The sequence below is a fragment of the Orcinus orca genome, chromosome 4 (genome assembly GCF_937001465.1).
Source record: "Orcinus orca chromosome 4, mOrcOrc1.1, whole genome shotgun sequence".
Lineage (NCBI taxonomy): Eukaryota > Metazoa > Chordata > Mammalia > Artiodactyla > Delphinidae > Orcinus > Orcinus orca.
In genome coordinates this window covers 26,385,008-26,405,920 of record NC_064562.1, presented here as the reverse complement: position 1 = coordinate 26,405,920, position 20,913 = coordinate 26,385,008, and the positions used below count along the sequence as shown (strand labels likewise).

The following is a 20,913-nucleotide window of genomic DNA, read 5'->3' as shown; positions in this document are numbered from 1 at the left end:
TTAATTTAAGAAGTAACATTTTCAGTACCATATAGCTTGTTTTTGGTGGTGATTGCGGCTCCAGTATTTGCTTGCTTTTTCTTTTAACTGGCAGTGGTTTAACCCTGTGAGTATATTCGGGAAACAGCCTAGTGGAAGTGCTCCTGTGAGGAATTAGGTGAAAGGGCTGGGTTTGAAATTCTGCTCCTGCACTTCTTATCTGTATGGCCCTGGGCAAGTCATTGAGGGTGTCTGAGCCTGGCTGTCTTCATTTATGGAACGGGGAGGATGCTCTTCTTCTGTCTGCCTCAGTTGCTTGAAAGGCTGAGAGGAGGCCACCCGTGGAAGGTGGAGCTCACTAGCAGAGCAGAGCTCCCTGTGGGAGGTGATCAGCCTGGAGATGGCTTTTCTTAGAAAGGGCTGGAGAACTCTGTTCTCGTCAGTGCGGTGTTGTCTGCTGTCTTGGATTCGTTTCTGTGGCTTCTAGACTGTTAATACATGAAATGAGGTGCCCTACTGTGTGTGGCCTATGGACCAGTTCATAAAAGGAGACTTGATTAATTTCTCCATCTGCTGCATTCATGCGTAGTTTATATTTATCTAGTTAATGTTGGCTGTAGAATTAGCCAGTTGTCTGGTAAATTTTTCTTCGTGTTTTGGTGTTTAGCTGAACCTCTTGCAGGGGAAGGATTTGGAGTACTTATTTTCGGTATTTATCCTTATCTGACTAGAGGTCTGACTTTAATCCTTGCTGTTGGATTGCTCTGGGACCTCCTCTGACTGTGGAGTCCAAATGTTGGGGGTCACCTCCTTCTGTACCAGCGTTTTCATGGTAGAACACGTCTAGACTAGGTAACTAGTTGGCACGGGGTCACACACTGAGTTAGTGTTAGAGCCAGAACATGAGTGAATGCAGGTCAAGCTAAACAGCCAGTGATCGAGAGACCGGAAGTTGGAGGCTCAAGTGCTTGATTGATGGTGGTGGTCTCTGAGATCTGTATCACCCCAGATCACTTCTGTGCAGTTAGATCTAAAGGATGGAATTAATGATCATGATAATCTGTAGGTGGGTTCATTACTCTGTCTCCTTTCAGACCTCTGTAGCGGGACTTGGAGTTGGTTTCAGGGTAGGAGCAAGGAATGGAGTCTCATAGCCGTGACTCAATTTTGTAATTCCTTTGCATGTTGTGTATCAGAGTGATCTAGTATTTGGACTGCAGTTTATGGTCTTTGCAGGCATGAGAAACTTGTCTTGAGCCCACTCTGAACTTCTCCCCGCCCCCCGTATTGTTTATCTTACTGGTTTTCTTTGTCTTTTGTAGGCATATAGTTGCCCTATGTGGGCCCCGCATTCTTACCTGTACCCTCTGCACCAGGCCTACCTGGCAGCCTGCAGGATGTACCCAAAGGTCCCTGTCCCCGTGTACCCTCAAAACCCTTGGTTCCAAGAAGCTCCGTCTGCTCAGAATGAAAGTGACTGTGCCTGTCCGGACGCGCACTTCCCCGTGCAGCCTGAGGCCAGTGTTAACGGTCAGATGCCACAGGCAGAGATTGGACCGCCGACGTTTTCTTCAACCCTGGTTATCCCTCCGTCTCAGGTGTCTGAAAGTCACGGACAGTTGTCTTATCAGGCCGACCTGGAATCTGAAAACTCTGGGCAGCTTCTTCACGCTGAATATGAAGAGTCGCTGAGCGGCAAGAACATGTTCCCGCAGCCATCTTTTGGACCGAACCCATTCTTAGGCCCGGTTCCCATCGCACCTCCTTTCTTTCCTCATGTTTGGTATGGGTACCCTTTTCAGGGATTCATAGAAAATCCAGTAATGAGGCAGAATATTGTTCTGCCCTCTGATGAGAAAGGAGAATTGGATCTGCCCCTGGAAAATCTGGATCTTTCTAAAGAATGTGCTTCAGTTTCAGCAGCAGACGAGTTTCCCGAGGCTGGAGGTGAAGACACCCATCCTCTCCCTGAAGCCAGTGTGAGCGAGCACGGAGGCCAGGTGGAGCAGTCATCCCAGACACCTAAGTCAGAGCTGGCGCTGGCTCCCGTCCCTCCTGTAGCAGAGGGAAAGGCTCGTCTTCCCACTCCGGTCCTAAACAGAGAGAGAGAAGCTGTGCCTGTTGAACCTGAGCCTAAAAGGACCATTCCGAGTCTGAAAGAAAAACCAGAAAAAGTGAAAGACCCTAAGACTGCTGCCGACGCGGTCAGTGGGGCCAGCTCTGTGGACAACAGGGTGCCGAGACCAAAAGAAGAGAGCTCAGAGGATGAAAGCGAGGTGTCTGACATCCTGAGAAGTGGGCGATCCAAGCAGTTCTATAATCAGACTTACGGAGGCAGGAAGTACAAAAGTGATTGGGGCTATTCTGGTAGGGGGGGCTACCCTCATGTGAGAGGGGAGGAGTCCTGGAAAGGGCAGCCAAGCAGGAGCCGAGAGGAAGGTTATCAGTACCATCGGAATGCCAGAGGACGGCCCTACAGGGGGGATAGGAGGAGGTCAGGGCTGGGAGACGGCCATCGCGGACAGCACACTTGATGGTGTTGCTGCGGCATTTTAGAGCAGAAGCCCTTTCTTAGGTGGAATGTTTCTGAAGTCTCTGAAAAAAATAACATTAAAATAAAAACCCAAATTGGAACTCTCTCCTCCCCTCCCCCTTTACCCTCACTCATTCTGGACAAGAGATTTTGGATATGCGTTTAAGGGGGCAGGTGAATTCCTGGTGTTGCCATTTTTCTTCGTTCAAAATCTGTCTATTTATCGGGTGACTGCCCCCATAAAAAGTAAGAAATAAGTTTGTTAAAGTATTTTTTATAAACAGCTTAATATAAAACATTATAGATTTAGTGTTTGATTTTTTTCCTTATATAAGTTTAATTTTCAAATGTTGGAAACGTGTGCTTTATAGTGTTTACTAAAGTGACAAAATACATCATTTGACACACTATAGATTCCAAAACATAACATTGCACCAAATAGAAATGTATATTTTATTATGCAATGCCTTAGTCATAAACTGGGCTCAAACAATTCTTAGCCTAAAACACTGTTGTCTTTTGAAATGCTTCCAACCCAAAGGCCTTTCATCTCAATATCTGTCAAACTTGAATAATGTCTTCTCTTTAATATTACACATAAGGCAGCCTATTAACCTGTGTCTTAGAAATGTTGTATATAGTTCTTTTAATATTCATAGGGTATATTTTTGAATTTTGGTGAGTATTTGTTGAACTTGAGATTGCATACAAGAATAGATGTTTAAGAAATAATAGGAAATCTAATGAAATGGCTGTTTCCACCAAGAATTCTTAGCACTGGTGTAAATATCATGGTGCCTACTCGAAAGAAATGTAGATGCTATGCATTTTGAAAATAATCTGCATCTGTTAAAACTGCAGAAGTTTTTTAATGCCACTTTAACACTAATGCACTGACAGATTTAAATATTTTGTGAGAAGAAATGTTAAAAATTTTTAGCTTGACAGGTTTCTATAGAGTTACTGTGTTTCATTTTTCCCTTTGCACCACACTCAGTTATGTGTACCACTTTACATTTGCATGTTCAATTTGTCACGGCTGGAACTATTGTACAAAAAAGGATGATTGTGACTTTGAGTTCTTCTAGAGGATGCTGCTAGACAGTGGATTTGTTTGCATTTAATAGCTTGTCACCCCTTCGGTAACATGTCTCTGATTCTGCTTCCTTCCAGTCTCTTGCAGTATTCACTAGACTTTCCCTTTGCATGTTGCACTCTTCTCCCATTTGGAGATTTGATTCTCTGAATTAACACAGTATTCATTCATCTGTGTTACTATGTAAAAATAACTGTAGCTTATATTTCTTATTTGTACATACCAATGTGAAGTTCTACCCTTTTTTATGTTCTGCTTTGATCAGGAAGTTTTGAGTGCTATGCAAATAATGTAGTAATTTCTCTTTGCATGCCATGTGTAATATACCTAGCCAAAAGTAGATTTTTTTTTTTTTAAAGCAATTACTTTAAAAGCAAATACAATTCACTTGAATTTGACAAACTGAAGCAGATGAGTTTTCTGGGTTCTCTGATAACCTACGGGAATGTTTGGATGCCAGCTAGGCTCAGTGAATCTCCACTGTACTGTAATAATGGTTATTTACCTCTGTGTTGTTTTAATTACCTAATGTCTTTGTAACTGCTGATTTGAGTAGTGATTAGTGTGTAGATGTTTTGTAACATAGGATTTTAGAGAGCACTTTGAAAGATAACATTTTATTATGATGGTGCTAGGTAAAAATTTGTAAAGACTGGGATGGTTGTGTGGAAAAGAAAAAAATTCTTGAGAGAACCTGTTGAAAGGAATTTCTGTTGTCACCTTCTAAGCTAGAACAACTGGGGAAGGTACTGCTTAAGCAATTTTTTTCTTAGTTAACATCAGCAGTTGTTACGGAATGAGAAGATGAGAGGGTCCTCCACTTTCAGCTCATGCTTGTATATGTAGGATTAGCTTACCTGATAATTTTAATGAAAATTACATTAGATATAATGACCAGATTTTAAAGTTCAATGTAAGTTTGATCTCAGGAGTCCAAAAGAAATCGCTATTTCCTGTCTCCTTTGTTTTATTGACTGGGATTTGATCGTCCCAGTTTCTTCTCGAAATGTTTAAAAATTGGATAGGAAAGAATACTGTTTATTTCTTCATTGTCGCTCTGTCTTACCTCAGTTGAGTAACAGAATACTCTGTAGTTCCTGAAGGAAATGCCGATTTGCTTCCTGTTTCCCATACTTACCTCCAGGACATGATGGAAACAGTGCTGAAAGAGAACTTTAGCAGTTGGTACTTTACTCAGTGACCTCTGGAATAAGAATAAAAGAACTGACTTTGGATTATTAGTTTTAAAATTATCTGTCTTGACGTGAAGGTCAGTTTTGTTTTTTTTCCTTTAGGCTTGTTATCAATATGTTAATCCAGGGGTTTTTGCCTTATGCTGAGGTCACACTAGGGCCAAGCAAGCTTTTGTCCTCCTTCGTTTTAACTGAGTCGTATGGTATGTTGACATGAGATAAAATGTTTCAGAGAAAAGCAAAAGCTTAGAAGTGAGAATCATTTGTATTTTGAGTTGGAAATTATAGAACTTACTCTATTATGATACACATTTTGAAGAACAAATGTTTAGAATGACCAAAGCTCACCTGTTCTTTTCATTTTAGTTGCTTTTGCTAAACTTGATTCCAGCCCCTTTCCTTTTAGCATTGTGTATATTTCTCTTCATTTCCTCTCAGATAAATCTTCAATTCTTGCTCCACATACCTGTTGGTGGCAGGATGCTAGCATCTGTGTGGTCCTCATCCTGTTTCCTGGTAACCTGTATGTTCATTTTCATGGCTGACCTAAGCTCAGACCCTGCCTTGGCCTGGCAGGAGTAGGTTTTCCCTACTGATACTTTATCGTATTTGATGCAGACTGTATATATTCTTGCAGTGTGTTTCCTTTGTGACTCAAGGTTGAATAATGCCTGTGAACTGCAAACTTGCTTATGATTGACTTGGTGCAATAAAGTTCCTTTCTAACCATTTCTGGTTTAGAAAACATTCAGCCATCCTAGAAACTAGCAATATTTATTTATGCCTCATTTATTTTACCTTAGTCTTTCACTTATGGGTACTAAGCAAGGTCCATTTTAGTGTAGCTGAAGAGACTACATATTTGCATATTTGGCTACACTATTTCTGTTTACTGTATTTTGCTTCCTATTTAATGTCTAAATGCTATTGTGTTGTTTCCAATCTTAATGGCTCAGTTCCAGTGTATCAATTTCAAAGAACTAAGGTTTTGCTACTAGTGGCAGCCACTTACTCTCCCACTAATTGGGATTTCCCACTAATTTAGGTTTTTTCCTCCCCTGAAATACAAATTTTAGAAAAATCCTACAAGAGGGATGGGTGCATGTCTTAATGCTGGGAAACAGCGACTTTGGGGTTGAATTTACTTGAATGGATTAAAAATTGCATTGTTACAGAGCTAGAAAAAAATTTATGTATGAAAAATGATAATAGCCTTACACTGAGTACAAATAATACTTAAAGCATGTGAAGATGTGATCATTTCTGATGTTACTTGTAAAAAAAAAAGTATATATACATCTTTTGAAGTGTTGAAAGGAAAATAGTACTTTATATTCTTTATCATATCACTTTTTGTAAGTGTTGAATATATTCCTGTTTATTTTTCTATGTTCTGTTTTGTAGCCTTAAGAAGTGTTTCAAACATATCTGAATGTATAAAATAAGAGTAAATGCCCTACATGGTGTGATGCTGCATTATATATAAAACTGTGTGCATATATTAAATTTTGTCCCTTGATTCTGCTTGTGATTCTTTGGCTCTAGGGCTTTAACTGGGTAATATAGCATATAAACCTTAAGAGGAGTTTAAGTAAACTCCTAAAATTAAAGAGTTGTTTGCCATGGTTTTTACCCAGTCAGAAAATCTAGTGTGTGTGCAGTTAAACACCACCCGGGGTTTATCATCTGTGAGGTAAGTGCTGTTCTTTTCCCTACGGTACATGTATAATAAAACGGGGGTCACGCAACTAGTAAGTGGTAGAATTTGAATTTGAACCTAGCTGAGTGGTTTGAGAGCTAGTCCTGTCATTTTTCTCAGCAGTCAATAAATGAAATGGGGATGTGTAGAATAATTTATAAATGACTCCGTTTTTTTTAAGTTAAATAAAACACTGAAAGTTTTATTTGAAAACGGAGGGTAGCAAGTATACTTAAATACTTTGAAAATCCAAGTTTCTTAAGGCTGTATTTCTTCGTTAAATCAAGTCGCCTAAGAATATTGCTAGTCAATAATCATTTAACCTACTCTGGACTTTCTCCGAGTGGCTTTCTCAGGAAGCAGAGCCTGAAACAAAGGCTTCATTCAGCACAGGGTTTGAGAGACAGGTGACTTAGGTGCAGGGGCAGCAAGCTGGGAAGGGGTATCCCAAGTCCTATAGGCCAGTTTGGGGCTGCCTGAGAAGGTGAGTGAACTATCACAGAACCTTGGAGGGATCAGAGGGAGAAAGGAAGGAGGAAAAGGGGGAAGCATTTCTCTGTTAGCTGTGTTGAGTGCCAGCACCTCTTCCCACGGAGTTGATAGGGAAGAAAGCAAGCAAGATGTCTGCTGATGCTGGCTGAAGCCCTTGCAGAACTGGCCACTCGATGTGGATGGATAAGGTGAGACCGGCTGAGCAGTGGGCCACAAGAAGTGTCCCATGCCGGGTTTCTTTAAAAGTTTTCAGAGAAAAGCAGAATGGTCTGCTTTTCATTTTGAGTGTATTTGTTTTACTTTCACTTGTTGACTCAAGTGCAGGTCTAGGGAATGATATGAGGATGTAAATAAACTGCAAAAGAGAAAGTAAACACAACTTCCCTTCACGGACCACAATTTATAAGCTTTTCCAAAAGTGAATCATGCACTCCTCAGAATAGTGAAGCTACAGTTGTTGGTATGAACATCAAGAGTTTTCTAGATCCTCCGAGTTCAAAAAATTCTGTAAGCTAGTTTCATTTTTAAAAAATAAATTTATTTATCTTTGGCTACGTTGGGTGTTCGTTGCGCGCAGGCTTTCTCTAGTTTGCGGTGAGCAGGGTCTACTCTGCGTTGCGGTGCACAGACTTCTCATTGCGGTGGCTTCCCTTGTGGATCACGGGCTCTAGGAGTGCAGGCTCAGTAGTTGTGGCGCATGGGCTTATTAGTTGCTCCGCGGCACGTGGGATCTTCCTGGACCAGGGCTCCAATCCGTGTCCCCTGCATTGGCAGGTGGATTCTTAACTACTGTGCCACCAGGCAAGTCCACTAGTTTCTTTTAAATGAAAACCTTGGTTTTGGATTAAACGCCTTTGGGTACAGTAAGAAACAAAGTAATGCTATGCCTATCTATCTAGGGATGTGCCTGTTACTGTGTAACTTAGTTCTTTGCAATTTTCTATGCTATGTTCAGAAATCAGGAGCCAAAAATGGAGACCAGAAACCAGAGGGCACAGACGTGAAGCGACACTAATGCTCTGCTCCACGAGAAGGGACAGATGGTCATGGTTGCCAGTCTCATTAGCTGAAAACTTGTAGATACAGGAGACAGACTTGGGCACATGCAGGGTTGGGAGTTGGAACTATCTACTACAATCTGCCTGTATTACCCTTTCCTCTCACTAAGCTCTTCAGTGCGCATGCTGACTTGTCTCTGACCTGTGTTCTGGTTCACATGGATTTTCTTACCATTTTTGTCATTACAGGTGCTCCTTTCCCTGGGAGCTGCCTCCTTCATGTAGCTCCCACCCAGAACTATTTCTCTTCTGAACCACGTGGTGCTCACAATACACCAGGCACTGGGGTTGAGGGCTTGACATATGTGTATCTAAATGAATGAGTGAAATTACAGAACCAACTAAGTAGTTATCCATTCTTTCTACAGAAACAAAGAACCTCTATGTAGATTCATTCCTTCGATACAGTAGGCAAGCAAATGCCAGACACCAAACTGTACATTGAATCTGTAAGCAAGAGAGAAAGCACTGGACGACTTCAAGATGCTATGGTGTAAAATCAGGTTAACTTAAATTACATACATACACTTTTTGTAAAGACTGCTGCACACTAGGTTGACTATAAACAATTTATATGTACAAAATTTAAATCCGAAAGGTAATGGCTGTATAATATATGTCTCCTTTATTCCCTGTTCTTAACCATCAAGTTATCCTTCCCAAAAGCATTAACTTTCTTGAGTATCCTTTTGTGTATTTTAGTATTTTGTATATTTTCATATAAACAGTGGTGTATTATAATAAATTATGTTGCACCATGCTTTTTTGCTTAGAGATTTTTTCTAATCAGGATATACTGAGCAGTTTCATTCTTTTCAAAAGCTAACATCTGCATTCATGTATTTGAGTTGGTAACAGATTTTATTAAAAAAACCCTTTTCCTTGTGTTAACAATTTTAAGTCCTTTTCTACTGCTATACAAAATTTTAAGTAACATGTAAATCTGTTTTAAAATTTTCATTTACATGCAAAATAATACAATTGATACATACTTTATCAGCAGTAAGTAGAAAGAACTGTGCTCTTATAATACAAATATTTTAAGGACATAATACAGAATCAGTAAATAAAAACAGCGTTTGTCTTATTTTATTCAATACATTTGAAATAATGATTCACAAATTTAACCTATCTTTAAAAATAGGCAATACTTATTTTAGTATAATCCCATTTATGTACAAAACAAACCCTTTACATATTCACAGTTAAGTGCACAGAAAAAAGCATGAAAGGATATATATTATTAAACATAAACACTGGTAACATTTGGGAGAGTAAAATAAAGGGAAATCATAACTCTATTCCATATATTTCTGTAATATTTGAAAATTTCACAACAGACATGTATTTATGGATTACTCAGATAAAGCAATATTTTTAAAAGGCCTAATGGGGCTTAGTTAAACCATACTTTCTATCCACTGTTTGCATATTAATTAAAGCTTCTATTGTTTCAAGAAGCTCTAAAAGTTTGTTCAATAATTTCTAATTTTCCTAAACTCTTTTTCTCACTTGTAGTATAAGTTAGTTCCAGCTCAGCGCATTAGGCAGAAGTATAATTGAAAGTCGTTTTACACTACAGGTATCCCACTGTTCAAGAAATTTGGATAAGTCTTTAGAACTCCAGCTACACACTATCCAAAACTAAGAAAAAAAAGTCAAATAATATCCTTTATATCCAAACCTGGAAATGAATATATTTGGTACCAAGGGATACTCTGTATTGCTATCTGGGGACCGCTTTGCGTTAATGTTGCCTTTAGGTAAGTGGCTCACAGTCCTTGGCTGCCCATCAGAAATCTCTGGAAGTTTAAAAATACACAGATGCTTAGGGACCAACTAAAGATTTTGAACCTGTACTGTATTTTTAAAGGAAACAAATATTCTTTAAAATGCTTTTTCCAAAATCTTGATCAGTGATTACATAAAGGTATGTTTATAGAATGACATTACCTTGAGAATAATTACAGAATATAGAATCTTATGAAATGCTACATCTAATTCAGAGTAAAGTTAGGATTTATTTTTTTTGGGGGGGGTGTTGAAATGATTTTTTTGCTAAAGATATTCAAAAGCACCAAAAACATTGTCAACAATGCTTAAGTCGGTAATAGTCTTTTCCCAGCAGTGGTGTTCTGTGGCAGATAATCTTCCTTTGAAAGTCTAAACACATTGACAATTTAATGCAAAGACTGAAAACAAATATATATAATCCTGATGTTTATTTATCAAATTTCATCAGTGGCATCATCGACCGTCTTTTAAAATAAGGGCAGTTTCATTATAGTGGCATACCTGGCAAACCATGTAAGTACAGAAACCTTTTTCAAGATTTTTAAAAGGGGGCAACACTGCTCAGCATTTGGTACCTGTACAGCTACTGAATATCTTCCCATACATCATGAAAACTTGGAGGTAATTTGTATAGCCTGAAATGTCTTCATTTTAGAATGTTACGCACAAAAAGGGCCTTATCATCAAGAACAGAAAAGTGGCATTTGCCGTATTCAGACTACAATTTAAAACACAACTGGCTTTATGTTACAGTAAGTAAATTATACTTCAAACTCCAGAGCATGTGGGACATAAAACCTGATCTAAGTTTTATATGACAAAAATCCCAGTAAATGTTTCTTTTAATAAATGGCTTATCGATATTCTCAGATTCACTCTAATCATCCAAGAAAAAGTAGTTTCCACTCTTCTTTTGTTCTACATCCTAAAAAATAAAATAGAGAAGCAATAAAAATCAACACCATTCTCCTATATGTAAGGGTAGGGTAGACTTTCACCTGCAGAATTACTTAGCAGTGTTTCTAAGTGTCTATACAACCTCTCTGCACTCACTGGCTGCTTCTGGATATGCCTGGTTCCACTACTTAAAGGCAAGATTACTATCTCTGCTACCCATCCCTACTGCCTGGACAACCTTCCTGCTGCACACCTCACACAAAATTCCATTACATAAAATACTTAAACATATAAAATTTTGTTATATAAAATACTGTTTCCAGAAAAACTATTAAATTCCATTTTTATCATTTTAACTTTAAGCTTCTGGTAAAAAGGTAACACTGTCAGTTTGAGAACTGCCTATTACACAAAAAGTATATAAAAATAATTTTTCCCAGCACTGTTTACAGACTGGCCAGTAATGATCCAACTACCTACTTGCCTAGCTGCTTGCTCCCTTATTAGGACTGAGGTGTGACTGTCTAGGATGAGTGGATATACAGAAAATGATAAGTGTACCTGGGGACTGATCTAAGTCTCTACCCAAGAAAACTACAACACAAAGTGTTTGTAATGCTTCAGAAGAAATTCTTATGAAAATTAAGCTGTGCATAATAAGTGTTCTAACATTTAGTTCCTCTCTTCTGCTTAATATGCTTTTCAAAACTGAGAAAACTCTTCAAATTTAATTTAAAACTTGCCATTTCATTATCCTGGCCAGAGAGTAAACATTTATAAACAAAATATACAGTGAAGGCTAAAGGCACCCAGATATTATGTTAGATGCTTAAGAATACATGATGTGCACCATGTCTCTGCCTTCTAAGAGGACACATTTTAGTAGCGAAGCTAGAGGAGTACAAATATGAAAGGACAGTATGTGTAACATACTTCTAAAGCTTCTAAGTATTAAGGAGGATGGCTAGAGGGCCATGAAATGTAAGCAGCATTTTAAAGAAGCACTGCAGGGATACCAGAAACACAGAAATGCTTTTTTAGCATTCATTTTTCTTTTTTTGAGAGATGAAGAAATGACTTGTCTTCTAAAAAACACACATTTCACAGACTGTATTAAGTGTAGGGTGCAAAATTATTTTACATACTACAAAGAAAAAACCACCACTGACAAAATGTTTTTTCATTGTTTAGGATTTAATGCTCATTGAAGAAGTCTGTTTAGACTCTTAAAATATGCATTTTAATCATGTGTTGCTCTTCTGCGTGCACAAAAAGAAAATGTGTAAGAAATATTGATTAAGGTATTTGTAAAAACTTCTGTTTCAAGTGTAATCTTTCTGAAGACATTAAATGGCAAACTCAACAGAAGCAGTACAACAGTGGGTGCAACTCAAACAGACAATGCAGCAATGGCAGCTACATCACAACTGCTGCCTATCAGACTGAAGTATGCCATCAGATACTGAAATGTGAAAAACATGAATCTTAGAATTAATGAAATGACATAAGATTTTAACGACACAGCCTTCCATTTAAAACATGCTTTTCAGTTATTTACACCGAGAAGTTATCTGTGATTTAAGGTAATTTTTCTACATACCTTAATTGAATTGAGTTTGTTTATTCTTGGCCTATAGTTGTTTGGATCTCTTCTGAATGTAATTTCAAGCTGAGACAAAAATTTATTCATGCCAGCCAAAAGTGTTTGAGGACTAGGGGAAAAATAAAATCTATCAGTTGTGATTGAATTTTACCCCCCCAGTTTAATTACTTTTTTAGGATGAAGAGTATTACGAATCACTGTTCCCTCTAATTCCCCAATCATAAGTCATCTGGATAACAGTATAGTCACAGTACATTATAAAGTCTATATTCAGAAATGTCTTTGCTTGGACTATGTAGTTTGTTTGGCTATATTTTTATGCAAAACAAACACAGTTTAAAGTGCTTCTGATCTGGAAAGAAAGTCAGCGAGAAGTACTGCTTTAGAAAAATAATTTAAGAATTTCAAATCTAAGATATTTAGGGGAGAAGAGAATTTAACAGAAAAGGCAATATGTACAACATAATGGTGTTTAGTAGTAACACCTTTTAAAATTTCTATACTTTATTCATCTTTTCTCACCCAAACTAGTTCTTAAATCATGTTAAGTCATATCATACATGTGGAATTTTAAGCATTTTGTAAATACAAAGGGAGAATCACTATTTGAATAGCTTTATATAGTCTAAAAAATTTCCCTAACTCTCAAAGAAGTTATGTTATTTTCAGTAATTGATACATAAATTTTAAATAGAAAAAAAAAAGAATTCTAAGAAGTTTAGTACTTCTATTTCTTGGATGAATTATTCAAATAGCAAATCCATTCCTCCCTAAACCAGCAAACATTGTTGGTATCACATGAACTTGCTGTTTTTACAGGTCAAATGGCTGAATATCAGGAATTTCATACAGTTCAACCTAATAAGGTTTCAGCACTAAAAGTGTAAAAAATTTCTCATAAAAAAAATTTCCCATAAACTAGTGTGAAAGTTCTTTATATTACAAGTACTCTCAATCAAGCCAATAAGGAAAAATGAGAGAAAAAGGGGACAGAGGAGGTAAAATCATTCATTTTTAACTCTGCTGTACATTAATACCAGATATCTAGGGTGTAGTGAGCTTTACCACTAGCGGTGTAAATGGGGCAAATCATGCATCCAAATAATGAAACAGACAAAACTGAACCTGAAAGAAAAGGTGAGGGGCCCAAAGCTCCACATACTTATTCCCCTGGGTCAGGAGTTTACCATAGTCTAAAAAACGCTATTCTACCCAGGGCCATCCAGTACCGAATATGAATAATCTTGGGAGTTACAAAATCACTTCTAGAATTTCTGGTTATCTCTTTCCTTATTAAAAATGAAAACAGTATGACTAATGTCTATATGTTGATTGGAAATTTTAAAATAATTTTCTGGGGAGATTCAAGATGGCAGAGAGTAGGTGGACGTGGAGTTGATCTCTCTCCACGGATGCATCAGGAATACATCCATAGATGCAACAATTCTCACAGAACACCAGCCAAAAACTAGCAGAAGACCTTGGACACCGGAAAGGAGTATAAAGATCCCTGCATAACCGGGTAGGATGGAAAAAAAGAAGGGAGAAGGAGAAGAGGAAGCCGGATGGGACTGCATCCTGGGGCAGGGGAACTGAAGCAGAGGAGAGATTCCCGAATTTGGGGAAACCTCCTCTATGACGGGGAAATTGATTGGGACAGAAGGGAAGCATCTGAGGCTGCTGGAAGAGGGTGAAGCTGCTGATCCGTAGCAGACAGGACAGAGTAAGAAATACACAGATGGCCCATACAGTGGCCCTATGTGACCCAGACTGGGACGTGTGTTCACAGGTGTGCAAGGGGGCTGGGAGCTGGTGTGTGGGGACTGGAAAACAGGCCCAGAGCAAGAAGTGCTGTTGGCTGTGGGAAGACGGACCAAGGGGACAGGAGGGAAGAAATCTGCAGCAGGGAATGCCTATGGAGGAAGACTGCACTGCCATGGAAGCAGGACACTACTGCTGAGTCCCACGCAGGGCCATTATTGTAACCTCTCTCTCCCCACATATCGCTGCCTGCCAACGACAATAAAAGAAGCCCGCTCAGGGCTGGCTCTTGTGTGCTGGCTGTGAGACATAAAAAAGCCCCCTCAGAGCTGGCCCTCATGTGCCTGCTGCCAGGTGTCAGAAAAACCCCGGCCAGGGCTGGCTCTCAGGTGCCTTACGCTGGGCGCCGGAAAAGGCCCTCACTAGGGCCATATCTCTTGAACCCATGGCCGCCGGCTCCCCTGTGCATTTGGTGCCGCTGGGGCTCCCGTGATCCAAGCAGTCATACCACCTCTGCACCCGGTCCTCACAGGGCAGATCCAAGAGCTCCAAGGCAGCCTCAGGACCAGACTCCTGCAGGCAGACCACACGCAGAGGTGGGGATAAAACCAAAGCTGAACCCCAGGGACGGGGCAACTAAGGAAGAGGATGGAAAATCTATCCACTGGCAGCACAAGCTGCAGATTAAATCCCCACGATCAGCTAGGAAGACCCTGCGTCTATGGAACATCTGAGTAGACCGATGAGTGTTCCCACAAATGAAAACAGTCCAGCTTTGGCAACTGTGGACTTTGGGGGCAGCACACGCAGGAACTGGGCCACATCAGAGCTGGAGGGGTCCCCAGGCCCACAGAAGGTCCAGAGACCAGCCCAGAGACAGAGGAGGGGTTCCTGGGGAGGTGGAGGGGGGCTGTGGCTCACGGTGTGAGCAAGGACCCTGACAGCGGAGACCCCAGGGAAACAATTATTACTATTAATTTTATTATGTTTTGATTCATTCTGTTGTTGGTTCTAGCTTCTTATTTTGTTTTTGGCTTGCTTTACTTTCTTTTTTTGTTTTGTTGTTTTAGATTTTTATTTAGTCTTTTGGGATCTCTGTGTTTTATAACATATTTTTATCTTTTTTGGTATATATTTATATTTTTACTTTGCTTTTCTGTTGTTCTGTGTTCTTGTCCCGAATTTTTTTCTTCAATATATATGTTTAATATTTCCATTTCTTCTTTGCTTTTCTGTTGTCCTATGTTTTTCCCTTTTTATTTTACTATTTTCTAAATCATTTTTATAGGTTTGTTCGGTTTCCTTGCTTTATTATTCAGTGGGCACACTGCTTTCCTTTTGTTTTTAGGTTATGTGTTTTTGTTAGTATTAATCCTAATTGTTTGATTTCATTTTTGAATTGTTCTATTTGTCTGGTTTTTCTCTTGCTTTTTTTGTTTTATTTGGCTGTTTTGGTTTCTTTTACATGTGTGTGTGTTTCCGTGCTTCTGGTTTTTTTTGTTTGATTTTGTTTTTACCATTTCTCCAGGGTTTCGTTTGTCTTTTTTTTTTAAATACGTTTTCTATTTTGTCTTTTTTATATTTCTGTTTCTACACTGATTTTCTGTTGTCTTCTTTCCCCTTTTTCTTTGTTTTTTTAATATCATTTTTGTCAGTTTGTTTTGTTTCTTTGCTTCATTCTTCAGTTGGCACTCTGCTTTGTTTTGGGTTTTTGTCAACTTTCTTCTTAATTGTTGATTTCGTTCTTGGGTTCTTGTGTTTGTCTGGTTGTTCTCTTCCTATTTGATTTACTTGGCTCTGTTTTGTTTCTTTTGTGTGTGTGCATGTTTCCTTGTTTCTGTTTCTGTTTGATTATACTTCTTACCATGTCTGGGGTTTTGCTAGTCTTTTTTTTTTTAAATCCCCTTTATTGCCAGGACGACCGACTTGTGGGGTCTTGGTCCCTTGAACAAAAGTCGGTTCTGAGGCTCTGGATTGAGAGCAACGAGTCCAGGATGCTGGACCACTACAAAATTCCCAGCCCCAGGAAAGATTAATCTCTGAGAGCTCTCACGGAGGCCTCTATCTGAATCCAAGACCCGGCTTCACCCAACTGCCAGCAGCTCCCAGTACTGGACGCCTCACAACAAACAACAAGACAGGAACACAAACCCACCCATCAGCACACAGATTACCTAAACTCATACTAAGCTCACAAACACCCCAAAACATACCACCTGACACAGCCCTACTCATCAGAGGGAAAAGACTCAGCTTCACCCACCAGAACGCAGGCACCAGTCCCTCCCATCAGGAAGCCTACACAAGACACTGGACCAACCACACCACTGGGCAGAGAACAGAAGGAAGAGGAACTACGACCCTGCAGCCGAGGGAAAGGAGACCTCAAATAGTGTAAATTAGACAAAATGAGAAGACACAGAAGTATCTTACAGGCAAAGGAGCCATCTAAAAACCCACAAGACCAAATAAATGAAAAGGAAATAGGCAAACTACCTAAAAAAGAATTCAGAATAATGACAGTAAAGATGATCCAAACTGCTGGACACCGAAACAAGAAACATTTAAAAAGGACCTAGAAGAACTAAGGAGCAAACAAACAGTAATGAACAACACAACAACTGAAATTAAAAACACTCTAGAAGGAATCAATAGCAGAATAACTGAGGCAGAAGAATGGATAAGTGACCTGAAGACAAAATGGTGGAAATAACTGCCGAGGAGCAGAGTAAAGAAAAAGAATGAAAGGAAGACAATCTCAGAGACCTCTAGGACAACACTAAATGCACCAACGTCCTATTTATAGGGGTCCCAGAAAAAGAAAAGAAAAAGGGTCTGAGAAAATATTCTAAGAGATTGTAGTTGAAAACTTCCCTAACATGGAAAAGGAAATAGTTACCCAAGTCCAGGAAGCACAGAGTCCCATAGAGGATAAACCCAAGGAGAAACACACCAAGACACATATTGATCAAACTAACAAAAATTAAATTCAAAGAAAAAATATTAAAAGCAGCTAGGGTAAAACAAAAAATAACATACAAAGGAATCCCCATAAGGTTGTGAGCTGATTTTTCAGCAGAAACTCTACAGGCCAGAAGGGAGTGGTAGGATATACTTAAAGTGATGAAACAGTAAAACCTACAACCAAGATTATTCTACCCAGCAAGGATCTTATTCAGATTCAACAGAGAAGTCAAAAGCTTTACAGACAAGCAAAAGTTAAAAGAATTCAGCACCACGAAACCAGCTTTGCAGCAAATGCTAAAGAAACTTTTCTAAGCAAGAAATAAAAAAGAAGAAAAAGACCCACAAAAAAACCCCCAAACAATTAAGAAAATGGTAATAGGAACATACATATCGATAATAATCTTGAATGTAAATGGATTAAATGCCCCAACTAAATGACACAGCCTGGCTGAATGGATACAAAACAAGACCCATATATGCTGTCTACAAGAGACCCACTTCAGACCTAGGGACACATACTGACTGAAAGAGAAGGGATGGAAAAAGATATTACATACAAATGGAAATCAAAAGAAAGCTGGAGTAGCAATACTCGTATCAGTTAAAATAGACATTAAAATAAAGACTGTTGGGGCTTCCCTGATGGCGCAGTGGTTGAGAGTCCGCCTGCCAATGCAGGGGACACGGGTGCCCCGGTCCAGGAAGATCCCACATGCCATGGAGCGGCTGGGCCCGTGAGCCATGGCTGCTGAGCCTGCGTGTCCGGAGCCTGTGCTCCACCACGGGAGAGGCCACAACAGTGACGGGCCCGCGTACCGCAAAAAAAATAAAAAATAAAAAATAAGAAAATAAATAAAGACTGTTACAACAGATAGAGAGGGATACCACATAATGATCAAAGGATCAATCCTAGAAGAAGATATAACAGTTATAAATGTTTATGCACCCAACACAGGAACACCTCAATACATAAGGCAAATGCTAACAACCATGCAAGGAGAAATTGACAGTAACACAATAATAGTAAGGGACTTTAACACCCCACTTATACCAACGGACAGATCATCCAAACAAAAATAAATAAGGAAACATGAGCTTTAAACGACACATTAGACCAGATGAACATAATTGAAATTTATAGGTCATTCCATCCAAAAACAAAGGAATACACTTTCTTCTCAAGTGCACACGGAATGTTCTGCAGGACAGACCACATCTTGGGTCACAAATCAAGCCTTGGTAAATTTAAGAAAACTGAAATCATATGAAGCATCTTTTCTGACCACAATGCTAGGAGACTAGATATCAATTACAGGGGAAAAAAACTGTAAAAAATACAAACACATGGAGGCTAAACAATACGCTAGTAAACAACCAAGAGATCACTGAAGAAATCAAAGAGGAAATCAAAAAATAGCTAGAAACAAATGACAATGAAAGCACGATGACCCAAAACCTATGGGATGGAGCAAAAGCAGTTCTAAGAGGGAAGTTTATAGCAATACAATCCTACCTCAAGAAACAAGAAAAATATCAAATAAACAACCTACCCTTACACCTAAAGCAATTAGAGAAAGAAGAACAAAAAAACCCCAAAATGAGCAGAAGTAAAGAAATCATCAAGATCAGATCAGAAATAAATGAAAAAGAAATGAAGGAAAAAACAGCAAAGAGCAATAAAACTAAAAGCTGGTTCGTTGAGAAGATAAACTGATAAACCATTAGCCAGACTCATCAGGAAAAAAAGGGAGTAGACTCAAGTCAACAGAATTAGAAGTGAAAAAGGAGAAGTAACAACTGACACCACAGAAATACAAAGGATCATGAGAGACTACTACAAGCAACTATATGCCAATAAAATGGACAACCTGGATGAAATGGACAAATTCTTAGAAAAGTACAACCTTCTAAGACTGAACCAGGAAGAAATAGAATACATGAACAGACCAATCACAAGTACTGATAGTGAAACTGATTAAAAATCCTCCAACAGCGGGGTTCCCTGGTGGCACAGTGGCTGAGAGTCCACCTGCTGATGCAGGGGAAACAGGTTTGTGCCCTGGTCTGGGAAGATCCCACATGGCACGCCTGCGCTCCACAACGGGAGAGGCCACAACAGTGAGCTGCCCGCGTAACACAACAACAACAACAAAAAATCCTCCAACAAACAAAAGCCCAAGGCCAGATGGCTTCACAGGCGAATTCTATCAAACACTTAGAGAAGAGCTAACACCTATCCTTCTCAAACTCTTCCAAAATATAGCAGAGGGGGCAACACTCTCAAACTCACTGTTTGAGGTCACCATCACCCTGATACCAAAACCAGACAAAGATGTCACAAAAGAAGAAAATTACAGGCCAATATCACTTATGAGCATAGATGCAAAAATCCTCAACAAAATACCAGCAAACAGAATCTAACAGCACACTAAAGGATCATACACCATGATCAAGTGGGGTTTATCTCAGGAATGCAAGGATTCTTCAACATACACAAATCAATCAATGTGAAACACCATCTTAACAAACTGAAGGATAAAAACCATATGATCATCTCAATAGATGCAGAAAAAGCTTCTGACAAAATTCAACACCCATTTATGATAAAAACTCTCCAGAAAGTGGGCATAGAGGGAACCTACCTCAACATAATAAAAGCCATATATGACAAACCCACAGCAAACATCATTCTCTATGGCGAAAAACTGAAACCATTTCCACTAAGATCAGGAACAAGACAAGGGTGCCCACTCTCACCACTATTATTCAACATAACATAGTTTTGGATGTTTTAGCCACAGCAATCAGAGAAGAAAAAGAAATAAAAGGAATCCAAATTGGAAAAGAAGAAGTAAAACTGTCACTGTTTGCAGGTAACATAACACTATACATAGAAAATCTTAAAGATGCCACCAGAAAACTACTAGAGCTAATCAATGAATTTGGTAAAGCAGCAGGATAGAAAATTAATGCACAGAAATCTCTTGCATTCCTGTACACTAACAATGAAAAATCAGAAAGAGAAATCAAGGAAAGACTCCCACTTACCATCGCAACAAAAAGAATACCTAGGAATAAACCTACCTAAGCAGGCAAAAGACCTGTACGCAGAAAAGTACAAGACACTGATGAAAGAAATCAAAGATACAAAACAGATGGAGAGATATACCATGTTCTTGGATTGGAAGAATCAACATTGTGAAAATGACTACACTATCCAAAGCAATCTACAGATTCAATGCAATCCCCATCAAATTACCAATGGCATTTTCCACAGAACTAGAACAAAAAATTTCACAATTTGTATGGAAACACAAAAGACCCCGAGTAGCCAAAGCAATCAAGAAAGAAAAACGGAGCTGGAGGAATCAGGCTCCCTGACTTCAGACTATACTACAAAGCTACAGTAATCAAGACACTATGGTACTGGCACAAAAACAGAAATATAGATCAATGGTACAGGATAGAAAGCCCAGAGATAAACCCACGCACATATGGTCACCTTATCTTTGACAAAGGAGGCAAGAATATATGATGGAGAAAAGCAGCCTCTTCAATAAGCGGAGCTGGGAAAACTGGATAGCTGCATGTAAAAGAATGAAATTAGAACACTTCCTAACACCATACACAGAAAGAAACTCAAAACGGATTAAAGACCTAAATGTAAGGCCAGACACTATAAAACTCTTAGAGGAAAACATACGAAGAACACTCCATGACATAAATCACAGCAAGGTCCTTTTTGACCCACCTCCTAGAGAAATGGAAATAAAAACAAAAATAAACAAATGGGACCTAATGAAACTTAAAAGCTTTTGCACAGCAGAGGAAACCATAAACA

At 39.0% G+C, this 20,913-nt stretch overlaps 2 protein-coding genes across 4 annotated transcripts in view; one reads left to right on the top strand and one right to left on the bottom strand.

Annotated features, from left to right (window-relative positions):
- Positions 1 to 6,320, top strand: part of OTUD4 (OTU deubiquitinase 4) — a 41,608-nt gene extending 35,288 nt beyond the window's left edge. For all 3 annotated transcript variants that reach the window (XM_033402676.2, XM_033402685.2, XM_033402667.2), the window contains one exon: positions 1,302 to 6,320. In XM_033402676.2, the coding sequence (XP_033258567.2) occupies positions 1,302 to 2,513 (1,212 nt within the window). In that variant the 3' untranslated portion in view covers positions 2,514 to 6,320. The remainder of the gene's footprint in view (positions 1 to 1,301) is intronic.
- A 2,789-nt stretch (positions 6,321 to 9,109) lies between these two features.
- Positions 9,110 to 20,913, bottom strand: part of ABCE1 (ATP binding cassette subfamily E member 1) — a 36,108-nt gene continuing 24,304 nt past the window's right edge. Inside the window, exons 17-18 of the mRNA XM_004263602.4 lie at positions 12,342 to 12,453; positions 9,110 to 10,769 (exon numbers count right to left, since the gene is read on the bottom strand). Coding sequence (XP_004263650.1) covers positions 10,722 to 10,769; positions 12,342 to 12,453 — 160 coding nt within the window. The 3' untranslated portion in view covers positions 9,110 to 10,721. The remainder of the gene's footprint in view (positions 10,770 to 12,341; positions 12,454 to 20,913) is intronic.